We start from the raw sequence: 23,403 nt of genomic DNA, 5'->3' as shown, positions 1-23,403 counted from the left end.
CGTAGTGTTCTCTATTTGGTCATGGTTTTCTCTGTTTGGTCATGGTGTTCCCTGATTGGCCATGGTGTTCTCTGTTTGGTCATGGTGTTCTCTGTTTGGTCATAATGTTCTCTATTTGGTCATTTTGAAGTCTGATTGGCCATGGTGTTCTCTGTTTGGTCATAGTGTAGTCTGATTGGCCACGGTGTTCTCTGTTTGGTCATGGTGTTCTCTGTTTGGTCATGGTGTTCTCTATTTGACCATGGTGTTCTCTGTTTGGCCATGGTGTAGTCTGTATGGTCATGGTGTTCTCTGTTTGGTCATGGTGTTCTCTGTTTGGCCGTAGTGTTCTCTATTTGGTCATGGTTTTCTCTGTTTGGTCATGGTGTTCCCTGATTGGCCATGGTGTTCTCTGTTTGGTCATGGTGTTCTCTGTTTGATCATGATGTTCTCTGTTTGGCCATAGTGTTCACTATTTGGTCATAGTTTTCTCTGTATGGTCATGGTGTTCTCTGTTTGGTCATAATGTTCTCTATTTGGTCATTTTGAAGTCTGATTGGCCATGGTGTTCTCTGTTTGGTCATAGTGTAGTCTGATTGGCCACGGTGTTCTCTGTTTGGTCATGGTGTAGTCTGATTGGTCATGGTGTTCTCTGTTGGGTCATGGTGTTGTCTGATTGGTCATGGTGTTCTCTGTTTGGTCATAGTGTAGTCTGATTGGTCATGGTGTTCTCTGTTTGGTCATGGTGTAGTCTGATTGGTCATGGTGTTCTCTGTTTGGTCATGGTGTTCTCTGATTGGTCATGGTAGAGTATGTTTGACCATGGTGTAGTTTGTTTGGTCATGGTATAATCTGTTTGTCCGTGGTATAGTATGTTTGGTCATGGTGTTCTCTTTCTGGCCATGGTGTACTATGTGTGCCCGGATGTAGTCTGTTCGATCATGATGTATTATGTTTTGCCGTGGTGTAGTCTGTTTTGCCATGGTGTAGTCTGTTTGGCCGTGGTGTATTATGTAGCTTATGGTGTAGTCTATTTGGCCGTGATGTAATCTGTTTGATCATGGTGTAGTCTGTTTAGCCGTGGTGTAATCTGTTTGATCATGGTGTAGTCTGTTTGACCGTGGTGTAATCTGTTTGATCATGGTGTACGTAGTCTGTTTGGCTTTGGTATAGTGTGTTTGGTCGTGGTGTATTCTGTTTGCTCATGATGTAGTATATGTGGCCATGATGTAATCTGTTCGTGATGTAGTCTGATATGTCGTGGTGTAGTCTGGTTGGCCATGATGTAGTCTGGTTGGCCATGGTACAGTTAGTTTGGCCGTGGTGTAGTCTGTTTTGCAATGGTGTAATCCTTTTGATCATGGTGTAGTCTGTTTGGTCGTGGTATATTTTCTGTGAAATAAATTCAGATGGAACATATTTCCTTTGAAATTAGTTCCAATGGAACAAATGTCACACCGTGACCGGAACACATTATTTGTCACATACTAGTATTCTGTTTGGTCATGGTGTAGTTTATTCGACCGTTGTGTATTGTTTGGTCATGGTGTAGTATTTTTGGCCATGTTGTAATCTGTTTGATCATGGTGTATTCTGTTTGGCTGTAGTGTAATCTGTGTGGCCATGATGTATTCTGTTTGTTGATGGTGTAGTCTATTTTGCCGTGGTGTAGTCTGGTTGGCCATGATGTAGTCTGGTTGGCCGTAGTGTAGTCTGCAGAGGCGGATTTAGGGGGGGGGGGGCCCTTTTTGAAAAAAAATGTGTTTGTCTATATAGGAAATTACTGAACCGTGACTGGAGCAGCCCCCCCCCCCCTTTTTTTAGGCAGTCAGTGGGCCCCCACTTATAAAAATATCTAGATCAGCCAGTGGTCTGTTTTGCGGTCGTATAGTCTGTTTGACAAGGTTGTAGTCTGTTTGCCACTGTGTAGATTGTTTGGTAATTATAGAGTAGCCTGTTTGGCCTGGTGTATTTTGTTTGGCAATGGTTAAGTCCAATAAATCAATCCATCAGTAGATCTAATTGTTTAGTATAGGATATGGACAGACAAGCTTCTTTTAAAGATAATACTTATTCGTACTACATGTTTCATGATTAAACGTTGGACTTCGTCCCCTTTTTAAGTATAACAAGAAAATGTCGAGCATTATTAGATGAAACTTAATAATTGTCTAGATAATTTCCGGATTATTTCATGAAAAAGTTTCAATAAATCTAAAATGTGTCCTTTAAGTTATATTTCATACTCTTCCGGTATAATCGGATATACTAATTGCAATAAGAAAATTCACTTATAATGGCAGCTTTTATTAACTTTCTGTTGTGGGTTTATTATTTATTTTTAACCACGAGAAAGACACCTGATCGCAAGTTTGAGGTGATATGGAATGTGCCTTCAGAGAAATGTAACACAAGGTATGGTGTAGATCTTCCTTTATCACAGTTTAATATTCGATCGAACAGGAACCAGTCATTTTCAGGTGATTTAGTAACGCTTTTTAATGAACCTACTCCAGGACTCTATCCTGAATTCTTACCGAACGGAACGGCACAGTACGGTGGTTTGCCACAGGTAAATATTCTTGACTGAAATGTAATATTTTTCTGTTTACCATTCACTTTTATTTCTTCTGTTCGAATGCAAACCAATATCTTTCAACGAACAAACTAGTGCGTAGGTATACATTTTTGTACATATTGTATGGTAATCTGAGGATGTCATAAGTTCTTAATGGGGTGACTAGTCTTTCATAAGAACTGTTGCTTTGTCATAAGAGCGGATTTGGCACATAAAAAAGCCGGCCCATAATTTTAAGCTAGTTCAAAAAAGTAGATTTCATATTCTTAGACATGCATGTAATATTTGCCACTGGATGTTAACTCGTTATAACAGTCCCTTTGAAAATGTCGGATCAAGACGTGACGTCGGTCTGATCAAGTTTATCTTGTAGTTGTAGAAGCGTTACATTACCGTCGGTTTTAGTGTGGGTCATGATACTCAGTTGTTGATGTGTAGTGTTTTTTTAGACTGGTTGGTCTTTCCGTATTTTTTTGTTTTTTTGTTTTTTCATGGTGTTGTTTCTTTTCCACTTTACAGTATGAGTTGTGATTGTCCCTTCCCTTCTGTCTCTTCAGTGAAACTAATCCCCTAATTTCCTTCATAAATGTATAATACTTCTGAACAGTATAACTATTTAATGGCCGTTTTCTCTTCTTTCTTTTTTTAAAGCTGGTTAATCAAACCAAACACTTGATGAAAACAAAGCTGGACGTCATAAACAAAATCACAGAGAGCTCGTTTGGCGGGTTTGCTGTTATCGATTGGGAAGGTTGGGTTCCTATTTTTGATCGCAACAAATACAGTTATACTCGAACGATCTACATTAACAAATCTGAGGCACTGGTTGCCAAACTTCACCCTGAATGGAACCCATCAAGAGTAAAAAATGAAGCAAGGATTCAGTTTGAAACCAGTGCAAGGTATCATTTACTATAGAAGCGTTTTATATTGCATTTGCAGTGATGCCGTTATAGTTTACTCGTATGAAGTGTTTAATTTTTTTTATTGCTGACTATACGGTGTGACTTTTGTTCATTTTTGAAGTCCAAACGGTGATCTATAAGTATTGCTTACATCCACAACTCGAGTCGATAGTTTCGTTTTAAGTTATAAGATTGTTGATACCTTAGAATAAACAGTGGAGCCCTTCCGATCAGCAAGGATTATGCAGATGACTGACAGACATCAAAAAGGCGCTACGAGATACAGATTTCCGGTGGCTCGACAAATGTTTCTTGAATAATCGTGATCTGGAACGCTGATATGTCATTTAATTTTTCATCAGTATATAAAGGATGAGGAGTGGAAAATACCAAAGGATTACTTTAGTATTCGAACTCAATGAGAAACGTACATTACCTAGACAAAAAACAACAAACCGTTGAAACGGCAGTATACAAAACACAACACTAGCTACGTGCACCTGAAGGGTAAGAAGATCCTGCTCCGATGTGGTATCATGCTACAAACAGTCGAGGTTAAAAAATCCGTGGCAATCTAAGATCATAATCATTTAATACCAAATTCATTACATGACAAACCTTGAAGACGAAATGTGAGATACTATATACAAACGAACTGAAAACAACTGTCATATCTTTGCCGGTACACCTATGCAATCGTGTTTTGTTGTTATTTGTTGTTTATATTGTTGTTCTGTATACAATCTAATTGTTTTATTCAATTTAGAACGTTGATGCAGGAAACATTGGAATATGCTACACAACTGAGACCAACAGGACACTGGGGATTTTATGGGTTCCCAAGATGTTACAATTACAAGAAAGGACAGAAAAGCTGCCCAACGAACGATATGGAATACAATAACGAGTAATTATCAATTTCCACACATATCTATTTATTTATTTATTTATTCAAACAATCATACATTTGATAATTAACTGATATTGTGTATGTTTGGCTTTCAGTCGAATAAATTCCAAACTTTTGATCAAAGTCAAAGTTTTATCCTTGTTTGAATGCGAGCGTTCCTGATAAATGTTAGTTCAGAAAGTTCTTCGTATAGATCTAGGAAACTGATGAAGAAATAATATGAAGTTAAGGCATGGTGGCTATAAGCAACTTACTTATGGAGTTCTGCTTTGTGATTTTGCTTCATGTTTTGTTGCATAATTAGTAGTAAGATAAAGATAAATTCATTCCTGACAACTTGCACCGATCTAATTAAATCTTGATTTTCAAATTATTTTCTAAAAAAAGTCGTGTATTTTTTGTGTTTTTTTTTATCTCCTACCTGCTGGAAACAAACTAAGGGACTATGCAGAAAAGGAAGAAAAACATTTGTTTCCCCCTTAAAACAACGAATATTGATTTGCCTAACAGAACAATGACCTAACATGACGTGGGTTTTTAAAATGGAACAATACTATTTTAATATATTTTCCAGACTGTGTTGGTTATTTGCAAAAAGTTCTGCGATATTTCCTTCGATTTACTTGCCTGAAAAATTTGGTTCAGATGAAGACAAGCGTATTAGAGTTTCCGGAATCATCGCCGAAGCGAAGAGAATGAAAACGAAATGTTCAAAAACATCAACTTCAGTACTAGCTTACTCTCGCTATCGATATCGGGATACTGAACATTTTTACTCAAAGGTATAAGTATAAGATGTGCATCATGTTGATAAAACTAACTACCATTTTCGATTTTATTCTTAAGTGTGAACGTGCGATACAAACGAATGAAAATATTGGGTTCCAAAAATAGAGGCTCTCTTGTCGCTCACCTGACTCTACTTGGGTTTTTTAAATCATAAAAAAGATAAAAAAATCAGATACTTAAACAATGATTGAGGCCAAATTGAGTTTATTGCATTCCATTCTGTGGTTCCCTAAAAGAAGACATATGTATGTATTTATCTGATGATGCTATTAAACAAAGACCCCGCCCCCTGGCAGCCATCTTGTATTATGGATCGGCTACAAAGTAACAACACTTGGTCAGCACCTCATAAGGAACATTCACGCTATGTTTGGTTTCATTGTATTCTGTGGTTCTCTAAAAGAAGTCATTTGTATGTATTTCCCATAGGGTCCTATGTTAAACTAAATCCCCGCTGGCGGCCGTCTTGGATAATGGATCGGCTATAAAGTAACAACAAACGGTCAGCACCTCATAAGTAGCATTCATGTCATGATGGTTTCATTCCATTCAGTGGTTCTCTAGAAGTTCAAAATGTAAAAAGTTAACGACGGACGATGGACGCCAGGTGATGATAAAAATGAAATTGAAAGAAAAAATTGGCAATTGTATGATCTTGGACGGATAGAGAATTATAAGACATGGCATTTGAATGTAAACGAGTCCAATTAACTCTCAAACTTAATAAAAGTCCGATAAGCGTGTTAGCATATAAACTTAGTCAACAGAATAGCATTAGTTTGCTTCATTTTAGTTTCGGTCAAGTCATAAATGGGGAGACAACTCAAATAAACTTTGTTTTCAAATGTTTTCAAATGAATGCAAAGTTAGTTTACTTTTTTTGTAGCCAGAAAAACGACTTCCGTGACTCGTGCATGTGGTGGCTCCAGTCTAGCTTCAGTGATTCCCTAAATGAGAAACCAAATGATCCCATAAGAGAGGGGGTCATTCTCCTGCACCACTATTTTACTATATCCGCCTCTGAGATTTGGTCTCCAAAGTGTTTCTTTATTTTATGAAAACTCATTATTTCTATTAGATTTCTATCGTCTTATATTTTATTTGAAAATATTACTGTTAGTTAAATTTTCTTTATATTCATAAAAAAAATAGTTTTACATGCATTTTTAAACTATATACATTATCGGACAAATAAAAACAACCTGTTGCTAGAAAAAAATCCATCTCACTATGTGTACATAGTTTTTTATGTGTTTAATTGAACTTTTGAATCTGCTAAAACAACCGAAGAGATTTTTTTTTATTATGATGAATAGTTCTGTGAAGACAAAAACAAATATGAAAAGATGAATTATAGATATTCAGAGGAAGCATTTGTCTTTTACAAAATAGGAAGATATTACAACAGTGTCTCGTCTTCATAGTTGATTTTTTTATCAGAAAAAATTAGACAACGATTACCACAGTTTGTTACCATATATGAGGGTCTGGGTAGGGGTCTGTTATTCTGTAAACATTTAATTTTCACCCCTTTTTTCTCTAATCTTCAAAAAATTAACCCCTTTTTCCTCTAATCTTCAAAAAATTAACCCCTTTTTTCTCTAATCTTCAAAAAATTAGACCACACATTTCTCTAATCTTCATTTTTTTTTACCGTTATTCTCTAATCTTCATTTTTAAGGGCATTATTCTTTAATCATTTAACCCCATCCAAACCCTCATATATATATATATAGTTGAATAAAACTGATAAGAAGATCAACCTTTATGCTAACGGGATTCGCGTGATCTATCGTGACATGAGATGAATACTGCTTGTAACTTTTTGTATTGTTTTTTTTTCATCTTGCAGGCAGATTTACAGAATTCCATTCAGCAAAGTTACGACACTGGTTTGGATGGTGTTATATTGTGGGACACCTCTAATAATTTTGCTGATAAATCTGCCTGTATCAATCTGAAATCATACTTGTTAAATGTTCTTGGACCTTTTGTTAAAAATTTGACAAGAACATAAAATTAAAACGACAATTCATAGATATTGATGATGGAGAGAGGGCAGGATAACTTTAGTTAGAAAATATTTGACCGGCCATTCAAGTTAAATGACAGAAAGAAATAATCTTTTTAAAGTAGAGACAGTTTGAAAATGAATATCGTTAGCCACACAATGTTTAAAAGGTAGTTGTGCATGAAAAATAAAAGTCTATACATGCATTGTTCAATTTTATTTAGCCATTATTTAAACAAAAGAAAAACGAAAACGAAAAAAACACCCGTTCCTCGAATATATAGAAACCTAATCTTCGTGGATTTTTTTTTCTTTTTTGCTCTCTTCTAGAATGTCAAACAGTCGTCCTATAGATCAAGTCAAAATAAAAACACACATCTTCCATAAAAACTACATGTATACTATCGATTAAATTATGAAATCATTTCGCATTCCAAATTTTTACGATCATGAGTTCAGATCTGAAATGATTTCAAAAAAAGATATGTAGAATATACGAAACTATGATACTGCAGTTACCCAACGACATAATATATAAGGCGACAAAGTGATATTCAGAGGACAACACCTGCAATCCTCAACAAAAGCTAGCTAGACAAGTGTCTATGTAATAGGTTAAGCTCTTGCTAAACGGAATCTATCAAGAGTGAAAATTAATAAGAAACCGTTAAAGAAAAGCTATCAACACTAAACTTCTTCAATATAAAGATATTCAACATAATATAAAAAACATGAAAATGTAGCAGGGTTAAAAGATATGTTCGTACGTCAATCTTTCTCTTGTAAACCTCTTTCAGTAAACTAACAAATTATAAACAAAAGAGCATGCATGTTTTGTTGTTACATCAGTGTTTGAGGTTAGTAAAAAAACTGTATACAAGGAAGGGATTTATCATTTACTGGTTGTCGTTAGATTAAGTCTATCATTTACTGGTTGTCGTTAGATTTAAGTCATAACTTTTAAATCTCCTTTGTATGTGAAAATATGTGTATAATGAATTTAAAACCATCCAGTATCATTTATAGATATAGAGTTATCTCTCTTTATCCATCATTCTACATAATTGACTAGACTAGACTAGACTAGACTAGACTAGAAAAGACTAGTTTTATTCACAAAATTAAGGCCATGGGAGTTCTTAAAGCATACAAACCAATATCATGATAAACAGTAATATATATATGCAATGCATAGAAAATAGATATGTAACATGTGTAATGGAAAAAAACACAGGAAATACAGGATTGCAGGTGTTGTCGTCTTTTGTAGACGAAACGCGCGTCTGGCGTATGTACGAAATTTAGTCCTGGTATCTATGATGAGTTACACATAACAAAATACTGAATAGCAACTAATTATAATTCAATTATCATCTTACAAATTAGTGACATTCTTTTATGCGTTTTTTACATTGGCATTTCGCCTCTAAAAAGAAAATTACCAATATAGATACATTTATATAAAAGTTTATCGGATTTTATTCAGAGACAAAGGTCTGTGTTTTACTGTCCTGTTATCAGAGTAATAATGTTTAATGTTCGAAAACTACATATTTCACAATTTTTTTTCATTTTTTGGTATTTTTGTATATCGTCCAGTTTCTACTCCCCCTTTTCATTCCTATTGTTTGTGCTTTACACATTAGAATTTATACACCTCCTATGTTGTGTTAAATCATATGGTCCCCTTTTTATTTACTGATGTTTCTAGAATATTCAGAATTATAGAAGATGCTGAGAGCGTGACATGTCGCCCTGGTATCACAGACGAGAAATTTGTAGTTTCTCCAATGTGAATTCAAGTAAGGAAAATCTAGATCCCCATACTTTGAGTATCATAATAAACGGGACATTTGAAATTCCTACAAAATGAATTATAGGAAAATCGCTCCCCATAGTTTGAGAGTAATTAGCAGTTCGACAAGAGCGAAGAACAATTAAGCAATTAAAGGATTAGCAAAATAACAGATGCCAAATAAAAATAACAATAGACTTTAAAAGAGTAACAAGTGTCATGCATATAATATGTTTTGAAATAAATGTAAAAACTTTCAAGACTGGCATATATGTCTCTGCTAGAGGCTCTGGTTATATATAATAGAGAATTAATCATCAAATAAATAAGAGTTATATATCTAAATCCAGTCCTTTGTGATGCCGCGGATATTTCATATCAATGTAAAACTCTTAAATTAATAACATTAACATGATTAAGCTGAATATTATATACCAATTATAAAAATAAAGAATTACATTGAAATAATTTAGTGTTGATAAGAAGGCGAATTCCCTTTCGTACGTCCCACGAACAATCAGTCATAATATTATATTGCAAAAAAAACTTAGTTAGAACAAGGAATTGTATATTAAAAAAGTTCATATATACAATATCCTTTGATAGAAACTGGACTGGAATGACGGCTGTCTCATCTATGACAGAAATTGCAAATAGTCGATTGCACAATGTATGATATTGATAAATATTGTAAGATTTAAAAATAAAAGCAATGATTACAGCTTGGGTTTAATTCTAAAAACTTAATGCGGGAAAATTGGTGATAACATTAATTTGGTTTAAAAACGATATATATTTTATATTTATATCCCTACGTATATCTTCCTATTGTATTCTCAGTTAATGGAAATATTAGATTACAAATATTGACGTTATGTTGTTCATATTGGTCCCTGATTTGTCACATAAATTATTTTTCTCAACACCCACATACAAAAATATCCCAATGGTGCCTCGGAAAATAACCAGATAAAACCAGTCATAGCTACAAACGTAGTCCAGACGATGATTACGTAAGGGAAAAATACAACTGACGTATACCTCCGCGTAATGTTTACAGATTTTCTGTTGTTTTTTTAATTTTCTAATTGTTAAATGCATTTAGTTAGCATTTTTTATTTCAAAATAAGTTTATTGTATTCCAGAATATCCAGAAAAGCTGTATATTATGTTATAAAATCTATTTCTGATTGAAAAACTACAGAACTATTTTGGTAATCACGTCGCGCAGGAATAAATTTTTGTTTGGGTATAAATACCAAATGTCGTGATAAACAGGATTTACGCAGCAAAGACGAACGAGAATGGTCGAGAAACGCTACAGTCGAATTCTTCAAGTTCAAGTTGATAACATGGACAGGCAAGAACATCACATAAGTAAATATCTGCTTTGTATGTTGTTCTGCATGGCTTTTATTTAATATTTATATATTATTTAGTCTTCACAATACGTGACTCATTGAAAAAAAGGGGATTTCTAAAAAATGTTGTTTATTTTCATAATTCGGGCGGGCAAATATCTTCTGCGAAGTGTGGAGTTGGTTTCGCCTGTTCTAAGTATCTTAAGTATCGTTCTGTCCTATCTGTATATGGGATACGTTTTATGACCGACTTCCATAATTCCATATGATGGGATTTATTATCATTCGGCATTGATGGTGGCTCCAGACAGATTTGTTTGGCATGTGTTAACATTTAATTTTAGTAATTTACACAATTGAACGTTTTTATGCTAACATATTGAAGATTGAATTCAATTCATTACTGTAATGACTTTATTTCAATTACTGATTTCTTAAAAAAAAATATGGTTCAAAATGATCTAAAAAAATCTATTAACTGGTGATGATGAAGATGCAAAATTGTAACATTTGTTTTGCATCTGTTTGTAATTAGTACATAATTAAGATATATGGTTCCATGGCAAAGGCTACAGCGCTCAGGCAGTATGACCACATACACAAATTTTGTACCGTCATAGTTTAATTAATGGATGTGTGCCTGGCACAAAGGAAGGTGTCCCCCCCAGAAAGGAAAATGGCTGTGCCAGATGTCATGAAAATTTGGACTAGTTTTTTTGGTGTGCAAACTGATTATTAAAATTTTCTTGACATGAACAGAAAAATCATTTGGGAATGTTACTATTCATGATAAGAAAGTTTTAATGAAATCTAACCACCGATAAAAAGTCTTTAAAGGAAGGAAGTTAAGCTCTTTTTCATCGGGCGTCAAACAGCTGTTTTGGCTACCGTTAGTGTCAGTCAAACGGCTGTTTGAATAGATATTTACGATATCTTCCAATTTTCACCCAGTCCTACAATCGGGGATATACAATGTAACTCTATAGGGTAATTACAGAAAAATAACATACATTTGTTATTGTGGACTAAAAAATCAGTCTCCAAGAGTTCCCTAGAGCCCACTGTAAATGAAGTAATTATACAAATAACAAGCATATGGTATTAAAGATTTGGAAATTTAAGGTGAAAGTATCTGTAATAACACTTGCGTTATTTCATGGAATAACCCTATAGAGTTATATCTCCGACTGTCCTAAAGTTGAAGATATTTTAGAAAATTTACCGACGTCTGTCTGCATCTCTCATAATAGACCACTTTCCAGTTCATCCGTCACCGAAAAAAAACTCATCAATTATACGCGCCTTTATCACCGTCATTTGTGCGTTTAGGGGCGTCGTCACTTCCCTTCCAATGTTGAGCGAGTGGTTGAAAAACTATAATTCTATATTGTACAAATTATTTGGCAAATTGAAATCTCAAAATTTACAATCAACACTGCTGTCATGAGGGAATTGTCCGTAAGTACCTACAGAGCAACCATTAATTCTAGTTTATCCTGCACAAAGACGATCACTAAGACGCTTGATGAACGTAAATAGTGCAGGGATACAGGCGACCCCCTCTATCTGGTAAATGACGTCAAAAAGGCGTGCATTATTGACGAGTTTTTGCCGGTGACGGATGATCTCGAAAGTGGTCTATTGGTAAAGTACCTCCAACCTTAGTTTGCCTCAACAAAATGTTATTAAATTTATACTTAACTAAATGCTAATCACAAAATTCTGATCATGATCAAGTTTGAATTTTTGGTGGTGTCCTTTTTAGTCCTAGAGTAATACCCCCTTACAGTTGTTAAAATTGTTGAAATATTTGTTCCTCATCTTCACCTGAAATGTACATGTCTCCTCAAAATGCCCCTACCTTCCAAATAACTACTGGATTTTTTTCAATTATGAACTTTTTTTGGTCTTTGTTGCCGTCACTGATGTCCTAATACATGTATATACAATATGAAAGACAATAAAATGGTGTCCTTTAAAATTCTCTTTCAAAGGTGAAGGGAAATAATTGAAATTTTCTTATTAAAAGCTGAATTGCAAATACAATGAGTTATGGCAGGGCAGTTTACAATTCAATGTAAAGGGTCATGATGGGTCAAATTTTTGTCCTATTGAATTCAAAGGACAAAATTTCATTGGCATTGACATGCTTTCTATTACATTTACTGCTCAGTGTTATTACTCAAAAACAAGAGCTTATATTCTTGTGAAATTGCTGACCAGATTTCATCATAGAACACTGCTATTTTCACATACAAATCTTTGCACTTGCTAGCTCTGCCTCTTGGGAACATTTTTTATAAGCAATTTGTTATTTTTAGGTTGTACATGGTATATTGTACTAGCTTCATGATAGAAATGATGAGTATTAAATCAGATGTGATGCACATGGGATAAATCCTGGGCTAAACCCAGACCCTGAACCTTTCTGAATCAGAACCCTAGATGTCTTTTTGAAGGTAATTTATCTAACAGTTATGTTTACTTGCACTGAGAAATTTGCATGCAATACACTTGTTTTTACTGACTGTGTTCCTAAAATCTATTTTAAACTTGGGATTATAAGCTTACAATATGCATCAGGATTATGAAATTTTCAAATCTTGCTCTTTTTTTTAGCAAAAGCAGTTACAAAAAATCAAATTTTGATAAAAAAAAACTCAAGATTCTTCTTATTATAAAATTAATTAAATCGATGCTAACTTTATCATGCTCTTGTTCAGTTAATAAAATTTACTAAATAAATATCATATCCTGCCTGTAAATCTGCATTGTTGCCAAGGTATTTATTTTGTTTCTTTTCAGGAAATGGTTGTCCATGATGTTGCATATTGTCTTGATGAGGGTTGTAGTTGCATGGGGAATGTCAACTTGCTGGAAATATGTGGACCCTAGTGTTTGGTGTCTGGTGGAAGATACTTGGGCATTTAAGCGATAGCAAATCTGTTGTTAATAGAATAGAAGAGGGGCATTGAAGATAAATAAGTGGGCAGTTTTATCATCTTGAAATAGATTTTCATTGAAATAGTTTCAATTTTGCCATAGATAATTGAAAAAGTTTCAGGTTCAAAAGGACAGTACCATATACTTGCAGCAAATAATTTTTTCTTGTGCATTATCCCCATATGCATTTAGATCCTCGATGTCTGACGTCCTGCCTTGATGTTTTCTTTTGTCTATTGATTTAGATTTAAAACAACTTATTATTCATGGATTTATTATTTGGATTTTGATTGTGCTATCTAGTAATACATGCAGTGTTGTAGAATTTTTTTCCATTGGGACCATCATCTTAGCATGGGAATGACCTACCACCTTCATTGCAGATATAAACGGGAATGGAATGAATAGACTTGAAAGAAATAAATTAAACGATATATTAAATATTTGAAAACAAGATTTTTTTCCTCCTTTGATTAATACAACTTAAATAATAGTCTTGAGTTCTGTGTGTGTTTCAGAGGTTCTTTCTTGCATTTGAAATGTCCGTAACGGCACAGGATTTAAAACAATATATATTGCATTTAACAGTCATTGAAGTGGCAGGGAATTTAAAATATAATTTGCTATGTATTGTAATCCTAAGTATTTATCTAGGTGATGTGGTTTGTAGACTAATAACCCTAAGCAATTCTTTGAATTTTAGACTACCATGCTAAATCATATACAACTACCTTGATACTAATAGATTAGAATTCTGATTTTATCCAATTTAATACAGATTAGTTATAATAGCTTTGTTGACCTTGAGCAATTTGGTGTAAATGTTTTAAGTTTGTTTCCTTTCAATTTCTCAGCACCAACCAATAAAACTCCACATTTCGGAATGTGCAAGTTGACAAGTTACAGTAAAGATATGAAAAATAATCAGAAATCCTACATGTAAGACTTCCAGAAGTACAATTGTAAGCCACAGATTTGGATCACTTGTTTATAGAATTTATTTATTTAATTGGACAACTTCTAAAAGGAAAGCCAAGTATTATGGCTGCTAGTAGGATTGATTTGGAGAAATTTGTTGGAAGCATTCAGAAGATAAACATGCCAATTCTTGAAAGAAAGTTTATTAAAGTTGAAAGTTCACCTATAAATATGAGAATTGAATGTTTCTTGCAGGTTTTCATTTCTGTTTTAATTTAGAATCTACAAAATGAAAATGCATGAATGGCTGTATGGTTTATATACACGATTTAAATCAGAACAATTGATAAAAAGGGATAGATATATTTGGACAAAGATAAAACATCATCCTTGAAATTTGAATAATTCACATGCTGTGTGTTACCCTTTGAAGCTTTGTGGTGGAATAGGGTTATATTTGGACATATAAGCTATTTATACTATTAGCTAATATATATATGAGTGATGTATTGGATTTATAAAATTAATTTATAGTAAAGAGGACTATTTGTTAGGATATTACCATGAACTAATTTTTTCAGCAACTTTTAATAGATGCAAGACATATCTAAATATGAAGGACATTACTCATAAATGATGGCTAAATATGGCAAATATAATTACACTACTAGGAATTAAAGGCATTAGCAAGAAAATGATGATTTGTTCAAAAGAATTTTATAGGAGCTATATATTCTTCAGTCAAAGGAGTTTGCAGTTCAAATAATTTGGGGAAAAGAAGTCAACCTTTTGAAATAGATTCCATTTAGATTAAATATCCTTTGTTTCTAAACAGGTCTAATGTATTTGAGAAATTGCACGCCATGTTGCTTTAAACAGACAATGCTTCATCTCTGGGATATTTTCACATGCCATAATTGAAAGTTTCCTCTGGACTAAGGTTGTTACTAGTATATTGGAACAGACATTTAAAAACTACATAGATTAACAACAAATTCAAGTATTTAATTAGATGCACGACTTTGCAAGTGACCCCTGAAAAAAGCTGGCAGTGGCCAATATCATAGCACCAAATTAATAAGCATAAAGAAGTCATTTACAAAATTTATGATGGTTTTAGCAATTCAGATATTGTGGAGGACAAGATTCCTTTCAGCTTTAAATGTCATAAATCTAGTGTAAAATTAAGCATATTGTGAAGCAAGGCTCGACCATTCTGCAGTAAATGGATAGTTCTTCTTGGTGTTCAAATACTTGAAACTTTTCATACCTTTTATTCAGGCTTCCAGTATTCAATGCAGTCTAGACTTCTTGGACAAGGTTCCTTTCAGATTAAGATGTCTTACTTAATCCATACGAAACAGTTCTAAGGTAAAATTGAGCATTTGTGAGGCAGTACTTTACCAATTTTTGAAGTAAATGGACAATGTCAAGTCTCCTGAATAAACAATTTTTTGGACTAAATTAATTTGGATTCAATGTTTGCAAATCGTTTTATTTAGGTGAGCAGAATAAAGAAAAATTAGAGATGATTCTAAAAGCCAGTCAACACAAATAAATTCTTCAGTTTAGATTGGTGGACAAGATTCATTTCACATTAAAATGTCCATAGTTTTAATCCAAGAATATCTGAGGTAAAATTAAGAGTTTATGAGACGGTCTTTGAAGTAAATGGACAATGCCACATTTCCTGCTGCATAAATCATTTTTGGATTGTATTAATTTAGATTTAGTTATATTTGCAAATCATCTTACTTAATAGGTTTCCAGAATAAGTAACACTTCGAGATGATTCTAAATGCCAGTCAACACGAGTTAATTCTTCCGAATTGGTTGATATTAATTGGTTCATCTATTTCAGGTTTTTAGATGAAATGAAATTACTTCCAAAAATGATTGTAAAAAGAGTTCTTTACATACAGTCCACTTTTACAGGACTAAATTTTCCAAAATTAATTCTCATATTATTCTAGGAAGTCGAGTTTAAATGTGCTATTTCAATTGTCTAAAGTAAATCTGAAGAAGAAAAGGCTGAACAGAACAAAAAACACCACTAGTTTCAAATTGTATTCAAATGATGTCACAAAGATTTTTTGCAGTAAAAAAGATTCCATTTAAGAACTATCAACTGGAATGGGATTCCTTTCAGGTTTTGATACGAAAAAGATGAGCCCTAGTATTTGATGGCTTGAAAAAGAATAGAAGTAGCTTTACAGATTTATCCAATAAAATTTTCAGATTTCTTGATCAAATATAAGAACCAAAGCCCTGCAAGATACAGAAAGAAATACCATTTCAGCTCAAGCATGGACTATTTAAAATATATTTATCATTGCATCATTTCTAAGTACAGTTGAACATGATAACCAACAGCCCACGTGGATCCGATCTTAATGAAATAGCTACCCAAAGCCACTTGAAATCGGTAAAGAAAACAAAATTATTGCAATATATAATTTATCACATTGGTCAAAACCCATTAGAAGATAATACGACACAGCTAGAGTTGCGAAAACATTCCTGGGGCTAAAGTATTAAACAAATAGAAGAGAAAAAGCAGTAAACATCAGTATTGAACCTTTCAGGTTGTATCTACTTGTATTCAGATTGAAGCATCTTAGAAGATTGTCATATTTCAGATCCAGTTTCAAGTTATGAAGTTGGTTTATTTACCTACATGTCGCTAGTAGAAATTAATTTGAATTTTAGAGAGGCTTCCATATAAACAACAAAGCTTTGAAAGAAGTGGAAAGAAAAGCCACCCCAAGACCTAATATAATTAAACCATCGCATATATATAGTCCAGCAATTATGGCTCTAATAACAAATTATAATTTTAGAATTTGCAAGACATCATTAACCAAGGGAATGTATAATTAGGCTAAAATAATCAAGATGTTTCCATATGAGGTACAAGGCTGACTTTGCAAAGCACTATTAACCAATGGAAGATTAAACTCTGCTAATCTAATCAACAATGTCATAAGATATATAAAGTCCTGTTTTAAGATGTAACCAATATTTGCAGAGGGAAGACATAAAGGGGAGAAACTTGAACTCGTGGATTTGTTTGTTTATTGAATTTCTGGCAGACACGTGATCAACTAATGGACAGTGTAAAATTTTTAGGTTAAGCGATTGGGTCTTCACCATTTGGTATTTCTACAAAGATCCCTTGCAGTACAGTAAATGTTGTTAAAAACAAACTTTTTTTCTCAATTCAAACAGAAATGCATCTATGCCAGCATACAACTGAACAACACAACATTTTTAACCTTTTAAGGAAAAGATGATGAATATTGTCAATTAAATCAAAGCTTTTGAGAAAAAGAAATGGAATGAAACCGTTGTTCAGGAGAAAAAATGTAGTTTTAAATTGCAGAACCACTTTCAACATTTAGACCCAACACTTAATTTGATGAAGCAAAGTTGAGGCTTTTTAAATATTGTTTTCCTTTTACCAAGCATGAAGATAATGAGTCCATTTATTCAAGCAACAATTTTTTTTTTATAGAAGCAGTCGTGAGGCTCTTTTCAAAGAAGCAGTTTAAAAGCTGTGAAGAATTCACCTGTTTAAGATTTTGACGAAGATGTGGCCATTTCAAGAAACTAGTATTTATATCCATGAATATGTGTTCTTTAGTGTTCAGCAATTAGATGTTCCAATATTTTAATTCCAAGCTTAATCATGAAGTTAGTACAGGTCTTGAGTTATAATCTTGAAAACGTTGCAGAATCAAATTATAATTAATGCTCTTGTCAATCTAACAAGAAATTTCTTTTGAGTTGAAACATTTTCTTTTTAGTTATATAGTTGCTATAGTACGAGTTTCTCAATAAGTAAAGCTTTTTTTTTTTAAATATATATATTTACAAATTTAAATTATGGATGTTGCATGAAGTCTGAGGGTTTTATAGATGTAAATCTTGAGGGTTTGGGAGGGATTAATCACTTCACTCTTTATAGTGCTGTCATCGTATCAAGATGCTGAATGAATGTGAAGCTTGCAGATTTTGATAAAACGCTAACCTGTGCACTGAACCAATAATTGGAGGTAGTGTTGTCCTATATTATTGAAACTATTATTTGTTTTAAACTTTTTTGATTTGATAAATATTATTAAGCATGTGTACAAAAAATATGGTTTCTTTTTTCTTGTGAAAGAAAGACAATTGAAGTAATGCTTTATTTACACTTTGAAAATATAGATATAATCAAATAACAGCAATTAATACTTAAAAAAAAATTTTTGTGTATATAATTCTGGTATGCAAATGGGAGGGGTTGATTTTCAGGTCATTTTCATTGTTTTCTTAACAAGACTTGCTGTGTTTTGGGAAATGTACATGCCACTATGGTAGTAAGAGGAAAGTGATCAAAGCTAGTTGAAAGTCCTTTTCCAGATATATGCTGCCTCCTTCAATCCAAACGCCAGATAATATAGAAGCTTGAAAAAAATATCTGCGGTATGAAGTAGTTGTAAAATTGCATGAAATATTTGAAAAGTTGTGTTTATTTTAATACTGTCTAATACAGCTTGTTTGATTTCTCACTGGTAGGAAGTATAATTGCACCTTTAAAATTTTCCTTGCCACCTATAATATACTTAATAATCTTGATATAGCTTTTCAATTTTTCCTAACTTTTGTAGTTTATTTTTTTCAAGGTAAAGTAATGTAAATGAGATACAGCTAAACCTGCTAACTATAAATGCATTAGTCTAGTTTGGGGGCGGGGATTAATACAAAATAGATTTTTTTGGCAGTGAATGTGGTGATCATTAACAGCCGATTTCTGCACATGCGCTCCCCAGTTGTAATACTGAGCACTTCCTGGAATGGAGTCCCATTTAGTAATGATACGTGAAAATATGTAGTTTATATTCCTTCAATGGAAGCACAGAAAAGGTTGTCAAGTATGTTATAAAGACCATTTTGGGACTAAGAACCAGGATGTAAAATGTAAACTGTATAGAAAGTAAGAACACATTTATTGATCTTCAGATTTAGTGGTTGTTTAAAGTGTAGATGAATATTTTGTTGTTGATTTTTGATTGTCAGGTTTATTTAACATTCTTGTAAAATGAATGCATATCTCAAATTATTTGATTTATAAATGTCTCTAAAGCATGTTTAACAGCAAATATAATGCCTTATTTCGCTATATTTCATAATTTTTCTGATGTTTTGTACCATATAAAAATTAATTGGCAAAAAACGTATCATTATTTTGTATCAATATTTTTGTGTGATCGTAAATATCTATGCATCATGAGGGTTGATTTTTAGTGCATTTTCCATGTCCTTGGAAGATTTGTTGTATGATGAGGAATATCCGTATGCCACTATGATCATAAAGGGTAATAAATGTTGGTCCAGGCTGTCTTCTCTCCATCCCAAGATGATCCATGCTAGAAGCTTTTTACCAAATCTGCGGTATGAGGTAGTTAGTAAATTTGCATGAAACATTTGAAGAATTTTGTTAAATGATTAATACCACTTGAAGGATTTCTCACTTGTACAAAGAAAATTAATGCACCTTTTGAAGTGTTACTGTGTACCTTGCTCGCTTTCATAAATTTAATCCTCTTCAAGTAGCCTTTTCAATTTCTATCAATGAATTAATGTACAAGTACGGATGTATTGTATTATAAATATAAACTTAACTGCTAACTATAGATGCATTAGTCTAGTTTGGGGAGGGGATTAATATGCAATAGATTTTTTTGGCAGTCCATATTGTGATCATTAACAGCAGATTTCTGCACATGCACTTGGCCAAGTTGTAATACAGCACATCTACTGGAATGGAGTCCCAATCATTAAGAATCCCTATGAAGATGATTCCATGTGTATAATGTTTGAGAAGAAATTGGAAATCTGTTAAAAGATTTGGAGTAAAATTGAGTTCAGTTGGTGAGCCCATTGTCTAAAGGACTTTTTTTTTTAATTAATTGTGAAATAAAATAGACCTGTTGGAACTTTTCAGAATTTACTTTAAAATATTGTGTGGACTAAAGATAAAATATAAAAATAGTACAAACATATTTGTAACCTAAATTAAGTAACAGTTTATATGATATTAGATAGAAAGATCTAATTAATTTGCTTAGTTTGATACATTTCTAAAAATCATTGTGAATACCAATATTTTGTGTTAAGAAATAACATTTTAGCTTAAAGGTACTGGAGTTAAAATGTATATATATATATACAGTAAAATTGTAGTTAATTATTATAATAATAAAGGGGGGATTGGGAAGATCTATGTTTTTTTCAATGCTACAGATAGTGATATTAACATGTACCCCTGTGACCAGTTCTCAAAAAGGAACAATCTCTAGTCTATTTTGGCCAGCATCTTACCCTGTTTGCTTTAGAAGGAAGATTTATTCTACAGGTATTGTTTGAACCTTATTGTTCTTTGTTGATCTAATGAATTCTGATGAATGATAATTCCTTTCCTTTCATTGTTTCAGCCAACTCATTTACTTAGAAAACATATTTACTTTCGGGTGATGTAGATAAAAAAAAATTCTTATAGCAATCCCTCTTTCAAAGTTTGTTTTCAGATAAAGAAAATTGAGAATTTTAAAATAAAAAATTTGGGTGGGGGTTTGTGTACTTTTAATCATTTATAGTTTATTGTCAGGAAATGACTATGTTGAGAGATAGAAAAAAGATCAGTGACCCAAAGAGTGACCTGGTAATCATTATAATTTGAATTGTACAGTATTTTATTTAGTGTTTAAATTAAGATTAAATATAACTGATTAATTTAATATATATCAATTAAATTCATAATTCATATTTTATTGAGGGAAGTTTCTCAACTTGATTCAATTATTTTTTTGTGGATCTAGCTACCTAGTCAAATAAAAGTGGGACATTTGATGGGAAAGGGCAACTAATTATATCTTTTGTCAGTGATACCTATGGTTATAGGAAGACTCAGCTTGTGATTTGCTAGCTTAAGTTAAGTATGTACGAAACCTATGGGACTAAACAGATTGAATGCTGCTTAATATGTGAAAATATGCAGGTTAAATTCCTTGATTAGAAGCACAGAAATGGTTGTCAAGTATGTTATAAAGATCCTCATGGGGCAAAGGACATTGATGTAAAATATATACTGTAAGGAAAGTAAGAACACATTTATTGATATACAGATTTATTAGTTATTTAAAGTTTTGACAAATATATTGTTGTAGATGTTTCATTGTCATGGTTTATTTTATCATTCTTATACATGTATCTCTGATAATTTCGATCTAAAAAAATCTTTTAATCATGTGCATAGATGATGCTTTATTTTGTAATAATTGTCTGAAGTTTTACACCATATATAAATGTAAGTTTTGGCAAATAACAGTCATGACTATCATTTGAAATTTGAAATTGTATTAATATTTTTGTGTGATCATATATAACTATGCATCGAGAGGGGTTGATTTTCAGTGCATTTTCCATGTCCTTGGAAGATTTATTGTATGATGAGGGAAATCTGTTATGCCACTATGATCATAAAGGGTAATAAATGTTAGTCCAGGCTGTCTTCTCCAATCCCAAGATGGTCTGAAGGTTTTTCACCAAATATGCGGTATGAGGTAGTTAATATATTTGCATGAAATATTTGAAGAATTTTGTAAGCTATTTATTTCCTTGAAGTTTTTCTTACTTGTTTTTAGAATAAATGCACCTTTGAAGTGTACCTTGCTTCCTTTAATATACTTATTCATCTTTCGAGTAGCTTTTTCAATTTTTGTAGATGAATTAATGTACTGAAGTACAGTTATAATTATATGCTAAACTGCTAACTATAAATGCATTAATCTAGTTTGGGGGAGGGGATTATTAACATAAAATGTATTTTTTTGGCAGTGAATTTGGTGATCATTAACAGCAGATTTCTGCACATGCACTTGGCCCAGTTGTAATACAGCACACCTCCTGGAATGAAGTCCCAATTAGTAATAACCCATATGAATATGAAGATAATACCATGTGTATAATGTTAGAGAAGAAACTAAAAATCTGTTATGAGATATTGAGTTATATCGAGTTCAGTTGGTAAGCCCATTTCTAAATGGCATTTTTGCATGTTAGGAAAAATAGAACTGTTGAAACTTTTCAGAATTTATTATAAAATGTTCTGTTGACAAAGAAGTTAATATAAAAATAGTGTAAAATATTTGACCTTACTTAGATATTAATAACTGTAATATGATTATAAGATCAAAAGGTCTTAATTTATTTGCATATTTTTATACTTTTGAAATCGTTGTGATCAATGTGAATACAAAAATTTGTGCAAAGAAATATCTTTAGCCTAAAGGTACTGTAGGTTGATGTGTATACCGTAATTTTGTAGTTTACTTAATTATAATAATACAGGGGGGATTGGGAAAATATATGATGTTTTTTAAATGCTACAGATAGCGATATTATCATGTACTCCTTTCTGTGACCAGTTCTCAAAAGGAACAATATCTGTGGTCCTATTTGGCCAGCATCGAACCCTGTTTGCTTTAGAAAGAAGATAAATTGTACAGGTATTGTGTTCGAACCTTATTTAGTTAATATTCTGTGTGGATCTCATGATAAATGATGAATTCTTGTGAACTGTAATTTTTTCCTTGTTTCAGCCAACTCATTTACAAAGAAAACATAATTTACTTTTGGGTTATTTAAAAAGATTTTTTCTATAGCAATCCAGCTTTCAAAGTTTGATTTCAGGTTTAACATGAATTTAAAAGAAATTGAGAATTTAATTTGATAAAAAAAAATGCATATGGGTGGGGGTTTGTGTACTTAATCATTTATAGTTTATTGTCAGGCAATGTTGAGATAGAAAGTAGATCAGTGACCCTGGCCCAGGTGGTAACCATTATAACTTATTTTGGGTTGTGCATTATTTTATTTAGTGTTTAAATTCAAATGAAATATAAATCATTATTAATTTAAAATCCAATAATTTCATAATTCATATTTTCATGTGGGAGGTTTCTCTACTTGTATTTAATTTTTTTTGTGGATCTAGCTACTTAAAATAAAAGTGGGAAATTTGATGGGAAAGGGCAACTAATTATATCTTTTGTCGGTGATACCTATGGTTAATGGAAGACTCGTCTTGTGATTTGCTTGCTTAAGTTGAGTATGAAAGAAACCTATGGGACTTAACAGATTGAATGCTGCTTAATACGTGAAAATATGC

The 23,403-nt window shown here is 32.6% G+C and overlaps 1 protein-coding gene and 1 long non-coding RNA gene across 2 annotated transcripts; both read left to right on the top strand.

The window, feature by feature from the left end:
- Nucleotides 1-2,183: 2,183 nt before the first annotated feature.
- LOC134701452 (hyaluronidase-1-like) lies at nucleotides 2,184-7,340 on the top strand. Its single transcript, XM_063562608.1, has 5 exons — nucleotides 2,184-2,551; nucleotides 3,209-3,459; nucleotides 4,229-4,369; nucleotides 4,947-5,154; nucleotides 7,014-7,340. The coding sequence occupies exons 1-5, from the start codon at nucleotides 2,276-2,278 to the stop codon at nucleotides 7,176-7,178; spliced, it is 1,041 nt and encodes a 346-aa protein (XP_063418678.1). The 5' UTR covers nucleotides 2,184-2,275; the 3' UTR covers nucleotides 7,179-7,340.
- Nucleotides 7,341-10,223: 2,883 nt separating this feature from the next.
- On the top strand, nucleotides 10,224-13,725 carry LOC134701352 (uncharacterized). Its single transcript, XR_010104097.1, has 3 exons — nucleotides 10,224-10,344; nucleotides 12,650-12,787; nucleotides 13,134-13,725. It is a non-coding gene; the product is annotated as an uncharacterized LOC134701352 (long non-coding RNA).
- Nucleotides 13,726-23,403: the final 9,678 nt, after the last annotated feature.

The sequence above is a fragment of the Mytilus trossulus genome, unplaced genomic scaffold (assembly GCF_036588685.1).
Source record: "Mytilus trossulus isolate FHL-02 unplaced genomic scaffold, PNRI_Mtr1.1.1.hap1 h1tg000244l__unscaffolded, whole genome shotgun sequence".
NCBI lineage: Eukaryota > Metazoa > Mollusca > Bivalvia > Mytilida > Mytilidae > Mytilus > Mytilus trossulus.
Note: the sequence above shows the minus strand (reverse complement) of the source record. Positions and strands in the feature narration are given on the sequence as shown.